General features: G+C 48.4%; 5 protein-coding genes across 5 annotated transcripts; 2 read left to right on the top strand and 3 right to left on the bottom strand.

The window, feature by feature from the left end:
* Nucleotides 1-630: 630 nt before the first annotated feature.
* On the bottom strand, nucleotides 631-3,360 carry HOO65_020581 (Copper transport protein 86; the record flags this gene model as incomplete). Its single annotated transcript, XM_071006445.1, has 2 exons — nucleotides 631-3,130; nucleotides 3,185-3,360. The coding sequence occupies 2 exons, from the start codon at nucleotides 3,358-3,360 to the stop codon at nucleotides 631-633; spliced, it is 2,676 nt and encodes an 891-aa protein (XP_070861219.1).
* A 1,245-nt stretch (nucleotides 3,361-4,605) lies between these two features.
* HOO65_020582 (uncharacterized protein) lies at nucleotides 4,606-5,130 on the top strand (the record flags this gene model as incomplete). Its single annotated transcript, XM_071007084.1, has 2 exons — nucleotides 4,606-4,774; nucleotides 4,853-5,130. The coding sequence occupies 2 exons, from the start codon at nucleotides 4,606-4,608 to the stop codon at nucleotides 5,128-5,130; spliced, it is 447 nt and encodes a 148-aa protein (XP_070861220.1).
* Nucleotides 5,131-5,893: 763 nt separating this feature from the next.
* On the top strand, nucleotides 5,894-10,675 carry HOO65_020583 (Mediator of RNA polymerase II transcription subunit 13; the record flags this gene model as incomplete). The annotated part of the gene is made up of 2 exons (XM_071006270.1): nucleotides 5,894-5,932; nucleotides 6,023-10,675. 2 exons carry the CDS (start codon nucleotides 5,894-5,896, stop codon nucleotides 10,673-10,675), a joined length of 4,692 nt encoding a protein of 1,563 aa, XP_070861221.1.
* Nucleotides 10,676-11,008: 333 nt separating this feature from the next.
* Nucleotides 11,009-12,073, bottom strand: HOO65_020584 (S-methyl-5'-thioadenosine phosphorylase; the record flags this gene model as incomplete). Its single annotated transcript, XM_071006906.1, has 2 exons — nucleotides 11,009-11,415; nucleotides 11,557-12,073. The coding sequence occupies 2 exons, from the start codon at nucleotides 12,071-12,073 to the stop codon at nucleotides 11,009-11,011; spliced, it is 924 nt and encodes a 307-aa protein (XP_070861222.1).
* Nucleotides 12,074-13,297: 1,224 nt separating this feature from the next.
* On the bottom strand, nucleotides 13,298-15,425 carry HOO65_020585 (Serine/threonine-protein kinase 32A; the record flags this gene model as incomplete). The annotated part of the gene is made up of 5 exons (XM_071006551.1): nucleotides 13,298-13,749; nucleotides 13,797-14,484; nucleotides 14,602-14,918; nucleotides 15,001-15,087; nucleotides 15,383-15,425. The coding sequence occupies 5 exons, from the start codon at nucleotides 15,423-15,425 to the stop codon at nucleotides 13,298-13,300; spliced, it is 1,587 nt and encodes a 528-aa protein (XP_070861223.1).
* Nucleotides 15,426-18,729: the final 3,304 nt, after the last annotated feature.

The following is an 18,729-nucleotide window of genomic DNA, read 5'->3' on the forward strand; positions in this document are numbered from 1 at the left end:
GGCTGTGCCAGGTAAAGTTGTGGCTTGCCCATATTGTTGTTCTCGTTCGTCCCTGGCCCCTTTGTATTAGGCTTAGTTGTCCTCCTATACCGGCGCTTATGTTTGCATTTCCGTTTGTCCCTTTCTTATATCTGGAAAGTACGGGCGCACAAAAGACCAAAAAATTTGGTCACCTGCCGTTCCCTTAGTGTTTGTGCTGCAACTACCGCTTTAGTTGCATAATAAACTCACCGTATGATGATGTCTGCTGAAAATTTCTCCAAATGTGTGTAATAATCTGATTCTACCAGCCAGGAACTAGGTAAAACATCGCAGACACAACAGATCCCCAGCTCCGTTTCCAGAAAAATAACTTCTATTATGTGATGATTTACTTTTTTTCCCCTTTCAAAAAGAGGTTGGGGTAGCTCTAGGGACATGTATGCATCGTGAAAATCGTAGCCTGTTGGCTTGGCTTGCCAGCGACTGCTAACTTTAATTGCCCCTCCCCTCCCCCTTCCGCGCGGTGCTGTCTTAATTGGGTTTCATCCCATGAGTGGGTGGATGCCTTGTTAGCAGCGTATGCAAGAAAAAAAAGGGAATAAAATAAAAAACGAGAAAAAGTCGTGCTGGGAGGCCAGCCCCTGAGGCCTACATAAAGTTTTCCTCCATCTCTGTATTTCCATTGGAGTTTAGGCTCATAGCCTTCATGCCCTTCTCCACTTCTCGATGTCTCACAGGCGCCTTGCCTTTGGAAGACTTTTTGCGCACCTCTACGTTGATTTCCCCCTCAATACCATCGACTCGGATGCGTGTGGTCTCTGGTATGGCTTGAGACGTAATGTTGTTGCTACCTGTGCCAGTATTACCATTAGCATCACCAGCACCACCAGCACCAGCTTGTGCGCCTCCAGGGCTAGTCATCATTGGCGGTGCTAGACTAATAAGATCTCTAAAGAAGTTGTTTGCGGCCTCACAACCATCAAGAAGCCACTTCAGACAGACTGCTACGCGCTCCTTGGCAAACGGGTTATAGTCATCATAAGCGCAGCTGTTGAGCAGCGGCACAATGCCGTTGTTGCGCACAATTTGCTGTTGAACCGCCGCGTTCCCGGGACTGTTGCGGCCTAGAGGAGGTTGGAGCAGGTGCGCCATGATGGTGAAAATCTGGGCTTTAAGCCCGCTCCAAGGGAACTTGAACGCGGGCTCTTGCATGATTGAATGTACTGATTGACCACTGGCATCGGGGTACGCCTGGTCGGAGGTGTTGTTGTTAGAAGAGCCTCGGGCTCTGCTAGGAACCGAAACCAGGGGCTTTTTAGCAACAGCGGCATCGAGCCCATTTAAGAGAGCTACCAGATCAAAGATGGCCTCCCACTCAATGAGGCGCGTACGAGATTCAGGGATATCAGCCACAAGTATAATAAGGTCAAGGAAAACAGCTAGGCCGTCCTTTGCACGGTCCATATCCCAAAGATCAACAGGGAAGTACAAGGGATCTAGTTTATTCTCCCGGACTTGAGCTTGTATGTGCATGAGGGCTAGACACTCTGGTACAACTTCGTAGCGGAAAATATGGAAGAGGAAGTGAATCAGGGTCAAGTCGTTGGTGAATTCTTCTGATGAGGTATAGTTGCTGTTCTCTGCGATGTTGTGATGGTAGTTGTCTCGTTTGGTCTCAAGAATCTGATGGATCATGCGCAGCAAGACAGTCTGCGCCGGAGACATGATATCCTTGGGTATGCGGAGGCTTTGCCAGGCATACGGGATCAAAGCAGTCTTATGGATAGAGTGGATAATCTGGTTGGTCAACTTGAAAATCAACGAGTTCTCTTCCATCTCCCAGACCGCAATAAACACTAGTATCTCTCTAAGCAGGCTCTTTCCACACTCCAATGCAAGGAACATCTTGCAGCGAGTTTTCTGGAGCTCGGTGCTGTGCGTGGAGGGTGTCCCATTTGTGTCAATAACGCAAGATTTGACAATCATGTGCAAAGCCTCAATTTGCTTTGGATCAAGAATGTTGGGTATCTCGGTAAGAATACCAGCTAATAAGCCATCATCTTCCTCGATGTCATCCTCCCCATAATCATCCGCATATTCAGAACAAGCATCGGTACAGCTTTCCGCCGATGTCGAAGCACGAGGAGGTATATTGCCAGGTGTAGATGCTGTTGCAGCTTGGCTTTGAGCGTAACAGCGATTTAATCTCTGCGACTTGCAGTTTTCGATCTGGGCCTTTGTATTGTCAATGGTGGTCATCGTTGCACCAACGTAGCATGACGCCCGATATCTCGAGTACCACACTTCGATCTCTTCAGAAATAACAGAGCTTGTTTCAGTTGCAGTAGCGCCTGGTTTTCCAACAGGAGTACCGGCGTTTTGCCACTCTGGAGGCGACTTTTGCTGGGCTTGGCCTGCGAGACCATCGATAACAGCACCGTCAACACTCCCAAACCCTGCAGCAGATGCATTCTTCTCCATATCCTTATATAACAATTCGCAGGCTTCTGGGTGCACCGAGAAGTTTTCCTCGATCCATTTGCGAATCTGGTAACGGGCCCGATTAGGGTAGAACCCTTCTAGAGTCGGCACATCGGGTGTGGTAGGGAATAGCAAGGAACTTGACTGGGGCGGCGATAATGACCCAATATCGTAATCAAACAGCACATCTAACCAAAAAGACATCTTGTTTCTCTCGTGCTTGGCAATCCAATTATGGGTTTGTTGCAAGCTGACAACAAGTAGTTTTTTGAACAGCTCGTTGATCTCGATCAAGTTTGCCTGAGATACATCATCAAGCATTTCTCCTTCACTACCCTTGCTAGCAACTTTTATGCAGAGCAGGATAATTTGAAAGAGACTATGGTCGAATACAACAGCAGCGCACAGCGATTGTGGTATCTCAGGCTCAGCAGTCACCAGTAGATTACGAGCAATGTGCATGAGTTTGATGAGAATTTGGAGGTCCTCTTTAAGAGACGTATAGTTGTTTACAACCAGTGTATTGCTTTCTTGCGAAGTAGCCCGTCGGTCATGATCAGCTGATGAAAGCAGAGGACCAAGTGATTTGTTGCTTAGGTCTGCAACTGCCGAGCCAAAGACTCGTGTCAACGAAATCCATATGCTCACATTTTTAGCCAGCGTGGTTCTGCCATGAAAGTCAGTGAGAATCCATGCGAAGAAGTGGTACTTGGAAGCCTACCGTCTAGCTGCGTTTCCGTGAGTCTTTTCAAGAGTCGTATTTACTATAGAAGCAACCCTTGCTAGTGTTAACGGGCCCATAGAAGGGAGATCCAGGAAATGGCCTTCTATGCAGCTCAGTGCTGCCAAAAAGCAGCGTTCTTCAATCGTCTCATCATCAGACTCTCTCGTATCCATATTGGGGTTTGCAAGTGAAGCTGCGACTAGGTCTCGCTCGTCATAAGTTTATGAGTGCAAGGCCGAAAAGACAGTCACTTTCCTTGGGTAGTGTGAGTCTATTTGAACAGTAACACTGCCAGCAATTTATGCGTGGGTCCGAACAAATACAAATATAAGTTGGACAGCCGAATGTTTACCAAACTGACGATTAGCAGTCGCCATTAGAGGGTTTGATTTTCAAGCAAGTATCGTTAAGCTCTTAGTGGGGGTAAATTTGATATGTGGGGCTCTTGTGTCACATGATCTCAGGGTTAATTGTTTTTATGGGGTTAACAGCCTCTTGACATGATAGAAGTCATAGACTTGATCATGGCCTCAAGTCACTGGAATGCTACGTGATAACCCTACAGAGTTATTATGCTTCAATTTATCTTTCTAATAATTCTGTTCTCATAAATAAAGTCACCAAAGTAGCATTCTAAACTTGTTTTCTGTCCTTCTTGCATTAACGACCATAAAAAGAAGTCTGCAGGTGCAGGACAAAACATCCAAAACTAGAATCAAACAATGCGCCTCTCCTGCTATCCTCGACTACGACACGGCTCTCAAGAGCCGATAATACAAGCTAAAAGCTAGTTCATTTGCTGCCAACTATTTCTTGAAGATTTGATGCTCAACATGTTTTCGGTTTATAGCCCCACTATATCTATCAAGTGGTCCTGATTGGCTACAATGGCTGGTTCTTTGCCCCTGTATAAGCTCGGCGGCGCTTCGACTAGCGCTTACGGAATCATGACCACCAATAACAAGGCCGTATGGTCATGCAGCCCGCAGTTGTGAACCGTCTCAGAAAGCAGACAACAAGTGACGACCATGGGAATTATTCAATGGGACTTTTTAAGGGAGCCAGGGTAAGTGCAGGGCTTTGAAGATAGCAGGCTCATTCGAGCCTGTACAGGATCTAATATTAAGTTGAGGCGGCTGGAGTAGGAACACTGGTTGTTAAGAAGCATGCGGAAGGCTACATATAAGTCCCAAGGGGAGGGAAACTCAAATAGAAGTCATGCACGCTTTCTTCTCGGGCTCCGTTCCTCTCTTCTTATTTCCCGTTTTCACTAATTTTGAGGGAGATACTACCACATGCACATTCTTCTCCTCTACCCCGTTCATACCAACATCTGCATCCTTCATCACCAACAATCGGCAAACAGCGTGACTCAGACCAGACCTGGATATTGATCCATTAGCTCGGATAACCTGATCATGTCCAACAATACCTTTCCATTAGGCGGCCAAGATGACAGTACCAGTAACAGTGTCTTTGATGGTACCGAAGCCGGTGCATCAGGAAGCTCGTCCTCCAACGGAGGCATCTCGACCGGAGGCATGATTGCTATAATCGTGTTTGTTGTCCTTGCCACGATAATTGGGGGTAAGTAGTCTAGGAAGCCCAGAGCACTATGTACCTGCCTCGTCATTGAATTAGTTGCTAACAAGATCATACCTATAGTTGCGAGTTCCGTCATCTTTTTTATCGCCAAGAAGAATGAGTGGAAATTTCGTGAGAGCATGCGCAAGTCCGCCCGCAGAGTTGTTAATGCTCTAACACCCCGTCGATCTGAATTTCCCAAATCTGTAAAAACTGGCAAGCCACCCAGTTCGCGGGAACAGCCATCTCACAATAACTTCGATGAGATCCCACCAACACCTCGCTTGAGGCCTGAAGACTTAGAGAAGGGTCTGCACGAAGTCAAGATCAAGAGAAAGATGATGAAATGGGGGCAGTAATCCAGTTAGGGGCCGCGGTGTTAGAGGAGACAAGAGGGTTTACTATCATAGCCTAAGAAAGTTCTTTGATACTGATGAGATACGAATGACATGGGTGGTGCAAGTAATTAATTTAGCGCTAAACAAAAGCATTTGACAGCTGATACCGGCTGGCACACCGGTCTTATAGCTCTGTCATAATTTAGGGTTTATGCTTGCCAGAACCCCAGCAGACGTGTGAACGGGTTCATGGTTTCGCACCTAAGATCGTTGTTAAAATCTTAAGTGCAGTAAAGTCTCTTTTGTTATTGTGATTGTTGCACTCTACATCAGAAAGCAAATTAATTGCTCCTTTGTAATATTTATTGAAGTTTTGCTTCGCACCTATGATGCCTCAATTTTCCCTTCTTTTTACTCTATAACAAGTACATGACAAGTCAGAAATCCTGTCGCATACACTCTCTACAGAACCCCAAGTTTGAGGGAAATCACCAACTCTATAGCCACAGCCTTACCATTTTCCAACAAGCAACCTCTCAGCCTCGTCTTGTTGGATTTCACGATAAATCTCAATCGCTTTATTTTACATAGCAAGCCATACTTTTTTGTTTCGCTATCCTTCAACCCAAAGTATCTATCATCGACTTCACGAAAAGCCTTCAGTTATATCATCTAGCGATCGTCGCCTCTAAACCTTTCGCCCCTCTTACCTTTCCCGAGCCCTGAGGCCGATTGGGGCTCCCAGGGCACGTGGACCGAGAGCAACGGATGAAGAATAGCCAGCATGGAAACAGGTGACTGCGCAACAAACACGTTAGTGGTGGTGAGTGTGCTATAGCTATTTCTTTGGGCCCTGAGGGCTACATACAAATCTGCGCCTCTTACTAATTGATGCAATATTCCCCATCGATAGGATAATATCGCATCTATCAACTACAGGCTATTTAACCTTGTTCCTGAGTCAAAACGAACCCAGGGCATAACTGCTCAGGGCCTCGAAAAATCCGCTCGCGATGCCGGCCACATTGTTTTATTTGATAGCCGAAGGCGTGCCTTGTGGCACTTCCAAACCGTCCATAAAGACTCCAAGCCGCTACAACCGCAGCAGGCTGCTTTAACACCACTTGAATCGTTAGAGTTCTCTGGCTTTTCATTGTCACTCCTTGGCCTTGGAAGTTATGAGCCCTCGTCTCTTGCGAAAAGCAGGCTTGGACCTGGTGCCGCAGTCGGCTCTGCGCAACAACAACAACAACAACAACAACAGCAGCAGCAGCAGGCTCAAGATTTATCAAACGCGAAATCTTCCGATTCTCCATCGCTTGCTATCAGCGCATTCGAAGCCCACCCGTTATTCATCACCGCCCTCCAGGGGACCCTCAACACTGCGTTTGCCTGGCACGTCGGCGCAATTCCACTAAACGACCGGACATTGCTTATTCCCTCTGATAAGAGTTCTATATATGATTCACAAGCATCATCCACAGCGACCGCCACAATTCAGGCTTATCTTACAACAGCTGGGGCTTTGTTAGTGTCTATATCAGTTACCGTACACGAAGGCCTTAGGCTCTTGGATAAGGCCATGACATACAATCACTCTATAGCAGACTGCGCGGTAGTTCTTGCGCCATTCGGATATCCAGGCAGACTACGATCCCCAGATGGCGGCATCGATGCTCTATTAGCACATACGCCATATACCCCTGCATTCAAACAACCAGACAACAAAACGAACAAATGGAGACTCATGATATCGACTTTACTTCGCGTACGAGGGATTCCACCTTCTGTCATTGACAATGCGCCCTGGGTTGATATTCAACTTGGTCCTAGTGAGCCATCAGACCCAAAAGGATTAGGGCGACAAGGCTACATGGTACAATGGCCGCTAAAATTGTGTATTCGACGACGAATGGTGTGTCTTCCACCTCGGCCTTTAGAAGATGAAGAAAACGACTACGATGCGCTGAATATTGCAAAAAGCTGGTTTCAAGAAGCACCTGCTAGAGCAGAAAAGGTCGCCAGGCGAAAGGCCGACCGAGAAGCCCAGGCTTCCATGGACTCAGATTCAAAACATGGCTCACAACATAACCTTCAGCTAACTCATCAGATGCACCATCAGCAAGGCACTTCACAGACACAGCAACTACAACCACAACAGTCGCATTCGCAATCAAGTCATCAGATGTTAGGGCTCAGTGCACAGTCTCCTCTGAACAACGCTATTCCTCGTCCAGGCTTGAACTCCAATAATGCCATGTATCCTACACCCCCTGATGGAATACAAGGCCAAACAATAGGACTGTTGACCCTTGCCGAAGATGCGCTTTCTAGCCCAGCAAATGCATCCTCTACTGTTGCCATAGCTGGAAGTAGTACTACAGCTATGGATCTCTGGACCTCTGGCCCTAGCATGCCAATTGGGGGCTTTAATGGCTCGGCAGTTGGATCTGATGCTAAGATGCTTGGTGATTCTTCGGGAGGTGGAATAGAGATCGCTGATGTACATTTGAACTTTTTTGACGACAAAACACTTGATTCTACTGATGGTGTTTCAGGGGCCTTTTCACCTATACAGTCCACCTCTCGACGACTTTCACATAGTGGACAAATGCAGCCTCCACCACTTCCAAATCAAACACAGTCCCAGTTACAAAACAGCAACCTTTCATGTTCAAACTTGGACTCCGGCTCGCATCTACCGACTCCGTCTATGCCCCCGCCGCCTGACTTTGCTAGCATTAAAAAGCAGTCCCCAGACTCAGAAACACCTGTATTCACTAAACCTGAGCTTAGACATGCTCGAAGCATGGGTGATACCATGCGCCAAAACGTGTCTCAGGGCCGTCCTCGCTCTGTTTCCTTTCTTCAAAGCACTGGAAATCGTCTTAAAAGAGGTGCTAGTCCATTTGGTCCAGACGCAGTGTATAAACGGCTGCGCGCAGTGGTGCCGCAAGCAGCTTTGCCTCTTCATTCAGCTTCGGTCCGGAAGGGAAATGTCTTTGATAAGGTGTCTTTTGACAGCTCGCTTCCTGCAGTTAATAGCAAGTATGCTGAAGGTGGTATTTTTTCAGTTGATCGCAAGCCTGTTAAGCGCAGCCTTAGTTTTGACACATCCGCACCTCCTACTACGGGCTATCTACGAACACACGGAAAACACCGCAAGGTCTCGAAGCCATACCCGTTTGTTGCAGCTCCTAATGCGCCACCAGCCACTTGTCACAACAACAACAATTCTCTTGTGCTTCATGTCACAAAAGCTATGGAGAATAGCTCGTTAACAAATTCACCGACGCGGCTTGGTGGCATGGAAGAGGAACTCCAGTCTGATGCCGATGACGTCAGTGATGCTTCAGACATGGATGACACTAGTATGTCTAGTGACGAGCTCACATCTCCCATTAAAATCAATGGGCCCCGGCGACCAGGGGACGAATTGTCAGCAAGGGGGACGCCAGGGCGGGACTCTGAAGACACAGAGTGTAACTCTGCTATGGAGCCAGGAAATCTTAGTAGAATTCCTTCACCTGGCTGGATCATGTCAAGGTTCCTTGCCGAATCGGAGCCACTCCCTCTGTATCCCCAACTAAGCGGCGAGGATTTAGTCGCAATTGCACAGGTTGTTACAGAACAAGCTTCAACTGGAATTTTAAAGATCTACACAGACGCCCAGAAAGGCCTTGAGCCTGCGTCAACTCAAAACCTTCGTCGTAAATCCTCGCTTCTAGCTAGACAGGCAGTACAGACTCTTATCAAAGTCTTTCCGAAATCATTCCGGTCTCCAGCCCAGTTGAATCTCAAGTCATTAGCTGACACACAGGACCTGGCATCTTTACAGCAGGCACAGGCTCAGGCACATGTCCAAGCCAACGCACAGGCAAATTCTCAACAACAGCGCGGTGCCCTGAGACCTGGGTCACAAGCTCGTGAAACAGAAAGGCCGCCTCTCCTATTTACCATAATGCCATCACACCTGGAAATGCGAAGGGCAGAGTCAAGACTATCGATTCTTCCTACTGCTGTCACATTCTGGGAGAGTTTAGGTCTAGGTCCGTGCAAAGGCAACAAAGATATTAGAGCGGTATGCTTATTCCCTGGGTATTCTGGCCTGTCGGACGACGTGAGGTGTTTTCTTGATCGTCTGAAGATTCTGTACGAGTCATTGAAACTAGGCTCCTTCGAGACCCTTACGTCTAATCCTGGAATCGAGGACGGTCTTGTGGTCTATGATGCAGGGTGGAATTCGGCCACCACATTTGCAACAGCTTTCCCGAACATCTCACCATCGCTAGCCGAGCGTTCAAGTGCAATCTGTGACGCTCTTGAAGCCTCAACCGAGGTGGGCAAGAATTTTGTGGTGTTCTTCGTATATTGGCCTTCGAACCCTGCGACCATTATCGAAGCCTGCCACACCTTCTACCGTTTGCATGAAGCCTATCGTCTCTCTCTTGAAGCTACCGGCAAGTTTCCAAATAATGAACTGGTTCTCCAATTGATTCCAGTAGATACAATATCAGCGCCCCTTAGTGTTGTTACTCCCCAGCCCTCAGACTTGAGTCGACTGTGCATCGAAACTTACGACCGTTGTTCCATCTTCAATCAGCCCATGCCAGCACCGTCCATTCTCCTTGATGAGCCTGTTCAGCGGAGCAGCATCGAGTTCAAGACATCAGCGCCTTCTGAATCTATCCTGCACGAAAACTCAAGCATCCACGTTGCCTATGCCAAAAGTTTGGATAACCGCTGGATCAGCATTGCCTGGACTGACAGCAGAGGCTTGCAGCAGCAAACGGCCTCGTACTGCCTCATCCGCAAAGGTGTTCGTGGCCAGGGCATGCAGTGGAATGATATTGCCCAGGACATCTGGCAGGCGACTATAGAGCTTATGGCGGTGTGGAAGGTTTGCTGGCGTGTCGTTATCAGCAAATGTGGTGCAATGGATCCCTCCGAGGTTGAGTATTGGACACAACTTGCACAGAACGAAACCAGAGCTTCATTTTATCTTGTTTTGCTTGCCGTTGACACAGCCCCAGCTCTGCAACTCCTTCCTAAAGCTGTTCAGCTAAGCGCCTCAGTCCAGTCAGCCACATATGCTACACCAGCCGGAACGCCACAGGCTTCAACGCCCGAAGTTGCATCGACCCCTAGAGCAACAGCTGATGGCCCATCAACAACTCCTACGCCATCTACAGTTGACGTAACCTCCGACCCAGATGGTGATGGTGTGCTTATTGATGTTGCTGAGCAAACATGGGGTATTGTGCTCTCACACCGGCTTAACAACTCCATGATGCCTGCACGCCAGAACCTGGCTATGGCGTCCGGGTACCTTGTCAAGCGCGGCGGCATGCGCTGTGAGGACCCGCCAGCTGTGCTTGAAGTCAATTTAGTGTGGCTAGATGGTGTTGCCCGTGGCGTAGACCCGATGCTCCGCGAAATGCTTAAGCAATTCCGTGGGCTGGGGACATTGGCACGGGCACGTGGTGTAACAGAGCAATGGGATGTTAGGCCGTGGCATATCGCGGCAGCGGAGAAGGGCGTTCGCACGTTGTATGCATTGCTTTGATTCTGAGCATGTGCTGCCATTTTTGTAATGTTGGGCTTTTTGCTGTTGCCTCGTTGGACTAGACTCTTGTATACAGGCCTCTTTATTTCTTGACTGGCCGGCCATGACTTGACTTTTTCTGCCTTACGTCGCAGGGTTGGCGTTTTTCTTTTTCTCTCATTACATATGCTCATGTCTCTTTTCTTTTTGTACGACACATTAGTTCAGGTTTGTCTTCGTATGTATAGTCTTGTTTATGCAGCATTTTGATTTTGTACTATTTGTATTCATGGCCCCCCCCCCCGACATACAAGGCTCTTTATTTATTACTTTTTGTCGTCTATCTATCGTTGACTACGACGATTCGAAGATGCCTGGGAACAGGAACTCGATGTTCTTCATGGCTGTAGGGTTGCGGCCAGCAGGCTTAGTCATGAACTGGATAGCACCAACGACCGAGCCTTCCCACTTCTTGGCCATGACGACATCGCCATCAGCCTGGGCGGTCAGCTTGTTGAGAACGGCGCCAATCAGGTTGCGCGCGTTAACACCGTTGTGCGTCATGCACTTAATGACCATCTCGACGTTGACGTCCTCGGTGCTGTGCCAGCAGTCATAGTCGGTGGCCATGCAGATCATCTGGTAGGCAATCTCAGCCTCACGGGCTAGCTTAGCCTCGGGAAGCGCCGACATGTTAATTACCGAGCCGCCCCACGCGCGGTACATGTTGCTCTCAGCACGGGTGGAGAAGGCAGGGCCCTCTGGACGGGGGAGAAAATTGCAGAGGTTAGCAGCCGTGAATGAGTCTCTTTTACGGGGTAGATCCTTGCTAGAATGTCTTTCTTTTCCCCCCGATCGGAAAACTAGAATGAATGGAAAGAAAACAGAAAGAGATTACTCACCCATGCACACAATGGTGCCGGAGTTGTGCATCACCACGCCATCACCCTCCATAGCCGATGCGCATTCCTTGACCACTTCAGCCAGTTGGTGGTCAAATGGGTCTGCAAAGCCAACGTGGCCTACAACGCCACCCTCAAAGAAGGTAAAGGGACGAATGCCCTTGGTGCGGTCAATGATCTGGTCAGGCACACAGAAGTCCATCGGCTTGATCTCCTCCTGCAGCGAGCCGACGGCCGAGAAGGCAATGATGCTGCGCACACCTAGATGGCGCAAGGCTGCGATGTTGGCACGCGCCGGGACCTCGTGCGGAGCGTACTGGTGGTGCTCGCCATGGCGCGCTAGGAAAGCCACTGGCACGTCATTGTGCAGACAAATTTGGATCGCACTGCTGGGCGTGCCCCACGGCGTCTGAGGAGTCACTGAGGCTACAGCCTCAAAGCCATCAATCTTGCTGAGGCCAGTGCCGCCGATCACGGCAATCCGCACAGGGCCTGGAGATGTGTTAGCCTTGGGCATTATTGGAGTTGAGCTTGAAGAGGAGGGTATAGGCTGGCTAACTGTTCAATTGGTGCGAGCCAGCCCACCAGGGTTATGTATATGCGGGCGAGCCATCCACTCACGGTCAAAAGTAGTAGGAAGAGACATAACGGTTGGCTAGAGATTAGAGAAGCTGAGTTTATGTCGACAATGGAATTCGCTAACAAACAATTCTAGACAATCTACAGATTCCATGAGGGTTATTAGCGAACGACCTTCTTATTTTCACTTAAGACTGCAGAAATTTAGGCCCACTTAGGCCCCTCTTCCTAGTGTAACTCTGTGTTGCATGCATGACGTGATTGGCTGCAAGAATAGTAGTAGACCCTGCTTAACCCTGGATGCTGTGATGTAGGCCTCAAAACGGGAACGGGTGACTGAACCTGAGGTGAGTGCGGCTTTTCGAGTTTGAATTTGACAGCTGGTACTTGCGGGACAAAGACTACGAGACGAGGGATATAAACACTAAGCAAGTAGCGGCTATGCATCTAGAAAAGGATGCTATACAACAAATGTCACAAACAAGATCAGAGACGTTTGTTATTGGTGGGTGAGTTTCCTGAACCCAAGAGAAGATGAATAGAATATGAAGGAAGCATCAAGCTGGGAGGCATCAAAGTCTCAGGTAAAAGAGAGATGGTGGGAAATAAACACTAACTAGAAGCCCAATGACATCGGGCAAGACAAAGATGAGAGTATCCAAAATGAGACCAAGCAATAAAACCAGAGGGGCAACACGAAGGGACATACAGAAACATAAGATGGAAAAAAGAAAGAAGCCGACCCCAAGATAAAAAAGAAAAACCCGAGAAGCATTGTAGATGTGAGAAGAAAACCAGATACGAAAAGAAGATCAAGCAGAAATCCGCCTTCTCCGCCCTAAACAGGACAAAAGCAACAAAAGGCAAAAGAAGGGAAATGGCCAAAATAGCAAGAAAATAAAATAGATGAGAAGAAAACGAAAAAAAGGCCAGAAGCGCTGGCCAAAGGTCAAAGACTAAGTCGTATGCCAGTATCCCGCAGCATAATGAAAACGGGGAAAGGAAGAATAGGGGGAAACAATGAGAGCGTTCCAAGAAGACGAGAAAGGCAAAGAAAAAAGAGAAAAGGAAGAACAGAACCACCAGCGGAGACGCACTGCACCAGCGCTGCTGTTGCGCCTTGGTCTAGCTGAGCCACAGGCGCTTTTCTCCTGCCTTGTCTCTACCCGATTATTTGGCGTGCGCCTTCTTTGCCTAGGACACCTCGTTCACGCGGCTTAGGGCTATGTGATCTGCCCTTTTTCCTTGAGAAAAAGCCAAACACGCCCCCGTTTTCTTTGTCCTTTTCATGGCCACCCGCATCGGCTGGTAGCGTAGCATCTTGGCGCGCCAGAGTCGACCAGCTGCCATGGCCGTCAAGCGTCACCTGCACGCCTCCAGTAGAGCTCTGGATACGCCGGCCAGCTAGATTTTTGCGCATAATCTCGTTGTTGCTGACAACGGGAGGTGGCCGTGACCCACTCTTGCTGAACGACCCGCTAGCGCTACGAGTGCTCTGCGCGCTGCTTCCAGGCATGTGTTGTGATGCGTCGATGTGCTGCTGGTAGGTGGTGGGGGGCTGTGTGAAGAGTTTTGCGTTTGCGACCGCGTGTACGAGCGAGTGTGAGAGTTTTCCTTTGATGTGGGCACGTATACAGTTGCATCCGTTGTTAACGCCATACCCTGAGAGGGGTTACTAGTAGAAGCAGGACACGTCCTCATTCCATCAGGATGGGAGTTCCCGGGAGAATCAATGCCGAGTTTACGAAGGGCGGCAACCGTATAGTCAAAGTTCTTGAACTCGCTTTCAATCATGCGGTAGAGTTCATCCTCGCGAATCTCTTTGTCGGTGGCATCTTCTTTCAAGCGTTCGCGGGGCTTCTGACGACGTGCACGTGCTTCCAAAGGAGCTTCTTCGAGCAAAAGCTCTTCGAGGTCATAGGTGGCGTCAAAGTTTGTCTTTTCTGATGAGGGCACGAAAATAGGCTCAAGAAACTTTTGTTCCAAAGCAACAAAGTCAATGGCCTGGAAAAACTCGTGCTGAGTAAAGCTTTCCCAGGTGGAGCCTAGGCGGGTATCGGGGTTAACGTCTAGTGCGGCCATGATAGCGTACATGCAGGATACTGAAACGGGCGGTTGCGTGATGGGGTATCTAGGTCGGCCGGCTTGGATTGCTTGGCTTAGGGATTGTTCGGAGGAACCTTCAAACGGCCGTTTGTTGTAAATGCACTCATAGAATACAACACCTAATGACCACCAATCGGCACGAACATCGTAACCTTTGCCTGCATACACTTCGGGGCCGAGATAAGCTAGAGTCCCAGACCGGCTAGCAATAAGTCTACCAGGAACAACATCTGTAGCAACATTCTATAAGACTTTTGGTTAGTATAACTTGCTGATTGCCTGCCTCTTTTTTTCTTTTTTTTTTTTTCTTTCCTTCGCTTGGAGAAAAGAAAGCAGGGTCAAGGGAGCAGAGGGACATACAAAATCTGTTAGATGCACATGACCGTCGGCATCTAAGAGAACATTATCTGGCTTGACGTCTCGGTGAATGATGCCCTGGCCATGTACATAGCGTAGAGCACAGCCCAGTTCCGCAATCCAAAAGCGTACAGCCTCCTCGGTAAAGGTCTTGCGTGAAATGTGAAATCTGAGGTCACCGCCAGTCATAAGATCAACAACAAGATACATATATTCGATATCCTGGAAGCTGTAGCGCAAGTTGCAGATAAAGGGGTGATTGACATGCTCTAGCATGCGTCGCTCTCGGATAATATTTCGTACGCTTTCGGATCTAATGACTGTAGAGAGAAGTAAGTCAGTATGAGAGCGGCCAGCGATGCGACAGGAAAGACGGAGATCATGTATGAGAGTACGACATACTTTCGTCTTTACGAATGTACTTGAGAGCAAATGAAAGCCCAGTATCTTTACGTTCAACAATTCGAACCTTGCCAAAGGCCCCTCGGCCTACAACACGGAGCAAACGAAAATGGTTCAGGCTGACTATGAGATAGAAGAGTTATTGTTAGCAGGAGCGGTGATGTATTGTTTCACACCAGGTAGCTTGACAAAGGGTACCAGGCTGTTAGGTGGCAAATGCCAGCAAATAGAAGCAAGACAAAGCACCGCAACACAGTACGCCAAGCTGAGCAAAAGGGGCAAGTCAAAAGGGAAGGAATGTGTAGTGGCCGCAAGAGAAGAGAGGCGGTGGATAGCAAGTATTGCGAGTGGGCACGAGTCTGCGCCATTGTCCTGTTCGTACCTTGGCCGTCTAAATCGACGGGTTTGCCTTGACTGTTGCCCATGGCTGATCCGAGCAATCCTGAATGGAGCCCGAGATAGGTTTCAAGGACGGTAGTTTGGTAGGACAAAAATAGGGCTGGTCGACTAGTCGGTTTGTAGAGACGAAAGACAGATCACACGGTGGGTAAAGCCGGCAAATTCGCCATCGAATGCCGTATGAGCGGACTGGAAAAGAAGGTAGATAAATGTAGGCAGATAGGTAGAAAGGATAGATCGGGTATTTTGTCGCTGTGAGCCGTCCAGTCCTCTTTTTTGTGTGTTTTTTTTTCGCAAAAAATGGCGGGATACGAGTCCAAAAGCCCAAGTCAAAAGGTTGGTGCGATGCCACCACTGTCGAGGTTGGTGAGGGTGGACTGTCACAAGCTATTAGGAAATGTGCAGTACAGGGCTGGTCTAGGTCTAATTGACGGAGGAGGCGAGCTAGCAAGCCTAGATAGAAAACAAGAGAATGATGGAACGAAGCGGAGAAATCATGAGCTAAAAGAGGACGAGAGAAGAAATGAAGAAAGAAAAGATCGGCTTTCAGTTTGTATGTATATAGGCTCGCTCGCAGCAAATGACAAAAGGGAGAAAAGATATGGGTTTTTATCGTCGTGAATGGGCGCTGCTGTAGAGCGCGAGTATTATGGCCGACTATAAGCAGGTGGCAGTAGTAGTTGATTAGAGGAGGAAATAGAAACAACTTGGCGGGAGATGGCGGATAAGTAAATTGGCGATGAGGGATCGAAGGTTGGCGATGTCGACTGGCGCTCCAGACAGAAAACAGCGGCTTCGAAGGACTAATAACGAGGACCAGAACTGGCAGCAGAGAGAGTGGAGGAGAAGATTCAGAAATGGAGGCGCTCCCCACCAAAGATATACCAAGGAGAGAGGGGGGAGGAGGAAGACGATGGAAGCAAGGAAAGGCTGAAGCAAGGCCGACGAGAATTAAATCAATAAATCAATAAATCAATGAAATGAAATAAAATAAACGCAAATAAAGCTGTCGTCTTCTTCCTTTTCTCTTCCAAGCCTAGCAGCGAACAAATGACAACGAGAGCCTGAGCAAGAGCCAAAACCCGCCGAGCTAGGATTAACTTGCATCAGGATTCAGGGAAGCCAAAAAGGAAAAAGAACAGAAGGATAAGAGAAAACAAGAGACGAGGAGAAAATAGGCCAAATAAGGAGGGGGGGACAGCGAGAGAGAAGCGGGCGGAACAACATAAAATGCGTTCTATTTACCTGCGGATAATATAGCTATCACCAAAGCTTCATGGGGAGAAAAGTAAAAAGTGGGAAATAAATATAACAATAAAGAAGGGCTGCGTTACAGGGCACTCAGCATTGCTGCTGTGTCAGAAGCCGCTGTAAAGACGCTCCCTTTTTGCCCTTCCTAGACAGCCCCGTGAGACCGGCTACAGGCCATCCGCACTCAGTGCTCAGAGCCAAAGAAGATGCTAGGCCTGACTGACTCTGTGTGAAACGCCTAAGAAAAAAAAAGAATTATCAAGAAAAATAAAAATAAAAAAGGTAGAGCAGGCTGGCAATAAAAATTTTCTATGTTCCAACTTTCAGCCTCGTCAGTCTACGCTCTTGCCTTCCCTCCTGAGCGCAGCTGCTTCCAGTTCGTCCTTCTTTTCCTCTCTCCTGGGTTTTCGGCCTCTCTTCTTTTGTCCATGGTCTGCCATCTGATACAATCACGGCCAAGGCCGAAGTTCTACAAGGCCAGGGGGATGCCATGAAGGCCAAGGGCATGGATTGGCTAGCAAGATAGGATGGATGAGGGCTTTGGATGGATCGTCTTTCTTCGTCTAGCTCATGTGCTAGGCTTTACTTGATGATCTAACCCCCAATCTTCTTCTGGTGCTCGCTCTCCATCTTCCTGCTTCGCTGTCAACGAGTGCTTCTGTCGACTAGCCTCGCTCTCGCTCTCGCTTTGACTACAACCTGCGTAGCAATGGTAACCCTCTTTTTCCCCCAGAAGGAAAGAAAAAAGAACCAAGCTAACGGGGGCGCCCCAGCTTCAAGGGTCAGAGAAGCCAAGCTTTTGAAACAGGGCCACAAACTTCTTCTAGTTCATTTCCTCAGATGGCACAATGCGCCGACTTGCCTGGTGCTCTTTTCACCAATCATATTATACAGGTATCGGGCCAGGCGTTTTGGCTAAATCGTTGTTTCAAATGTTGCTATTGAGATCTGGTCCAAGCTTAGCTGTGCCCGGCCATTTCCCAGAGACGACGGGCCCAAAGGTAACACCACCAAACGGCGGTAAGCTGGGCCAGTGTCAGTTCGCATGCATTATCTACGTGCATGCGTACACATACCGACGACCCTGTGGATTGAGTGCCCGACCGGCCGACTCGTTTGTTGATCCATTGGCTCATTAGCCCAGACCTTCTACTATCGTTGCCCGCCTACCTTGTCTGATACAATGAACAGCCCGACTTCTCAACTTGCATACGGCTTCCTAGGACCAGCTAGTTCGTATACCAACACAATGCACAATGTATCCACAAACACATGTTTTCTCGTCTCTTCCTATTCCTCTTCCTACTCCTTCCCAATTTCTTCCTATTTATTCTTCACCTATTGTAGCTCCGACCTCCTCTTTTACACCCGAAACCTCGTGTCCTGCTTCAATTTTTGTATGCAATATTTTCTCTAGCTCTCGTTTTTAGTTTGCAGGAAGTATAGGACCAGGCCGCTAACGTCAAACTCCAGCTAGGGCAGTCCCTGGCTTCTTTCTCTTCTACTCGTCAACTTTGGGGGGGGGGGGGGGGGGGCAAAATGGAGGGGAAGCTCCTCTAGGGTCCCCTCTCTCTGCCCTGCCTGGACTACATTACCCATGTTATAGTCACAGCAGCTTGAAGAAAAAAGATGGGAAATGGGCAAAAGAAGAAGAAAAGAAAGAAAAAAGAAGCCCTTCATTGGCCTCGCTTCTGCTTGATCCAGACTTTGCTACTTCAAAGCGTTGCAGTGTACCGCTGTCGAAACACAAGCTTCTTCTTTCCTTCTTTTCCATTGCGTACGGGCTAGAGTATCATCGAATGCTACTAGATAAAAAAAATCATTTAAAAAAAGGGCAGAGAACTCTTTTTTTTCTTTCTTTTTTTTTTCACCCCCTTTTAAACCTGCCCATCCAAGCGGCTGGTCCGCCAACTTGGCTTGGCCACAAATCCGCGGCGACGGGCACAAACATCTAAATTGTCAGTTAGCTCCGACAAGGACAAGGCTACCGGAACTTGGACTGGCTTGCTAACTCTGGTGGTGGCTCTAGCTTTTCTTGACTTTATCGACGCTTGCTAAATGGCCCAAGGTGAGCCTAGA

The sequence above is a fragment of the Ceratocystis lukuohia genome, assembly GCF_044167205.1.
Source record: "Ceratocystis lukuohia strain C4212 chromosome Unknown Supercontig2_pilon, whole genome shotgun sequence".
NCBI lineage: Eukaryota > Fungi > Ascomycota > Sordariomycetes > Microascales > Ceratocystidaceae > Ceratocystis > Ceratocystis lukuohia.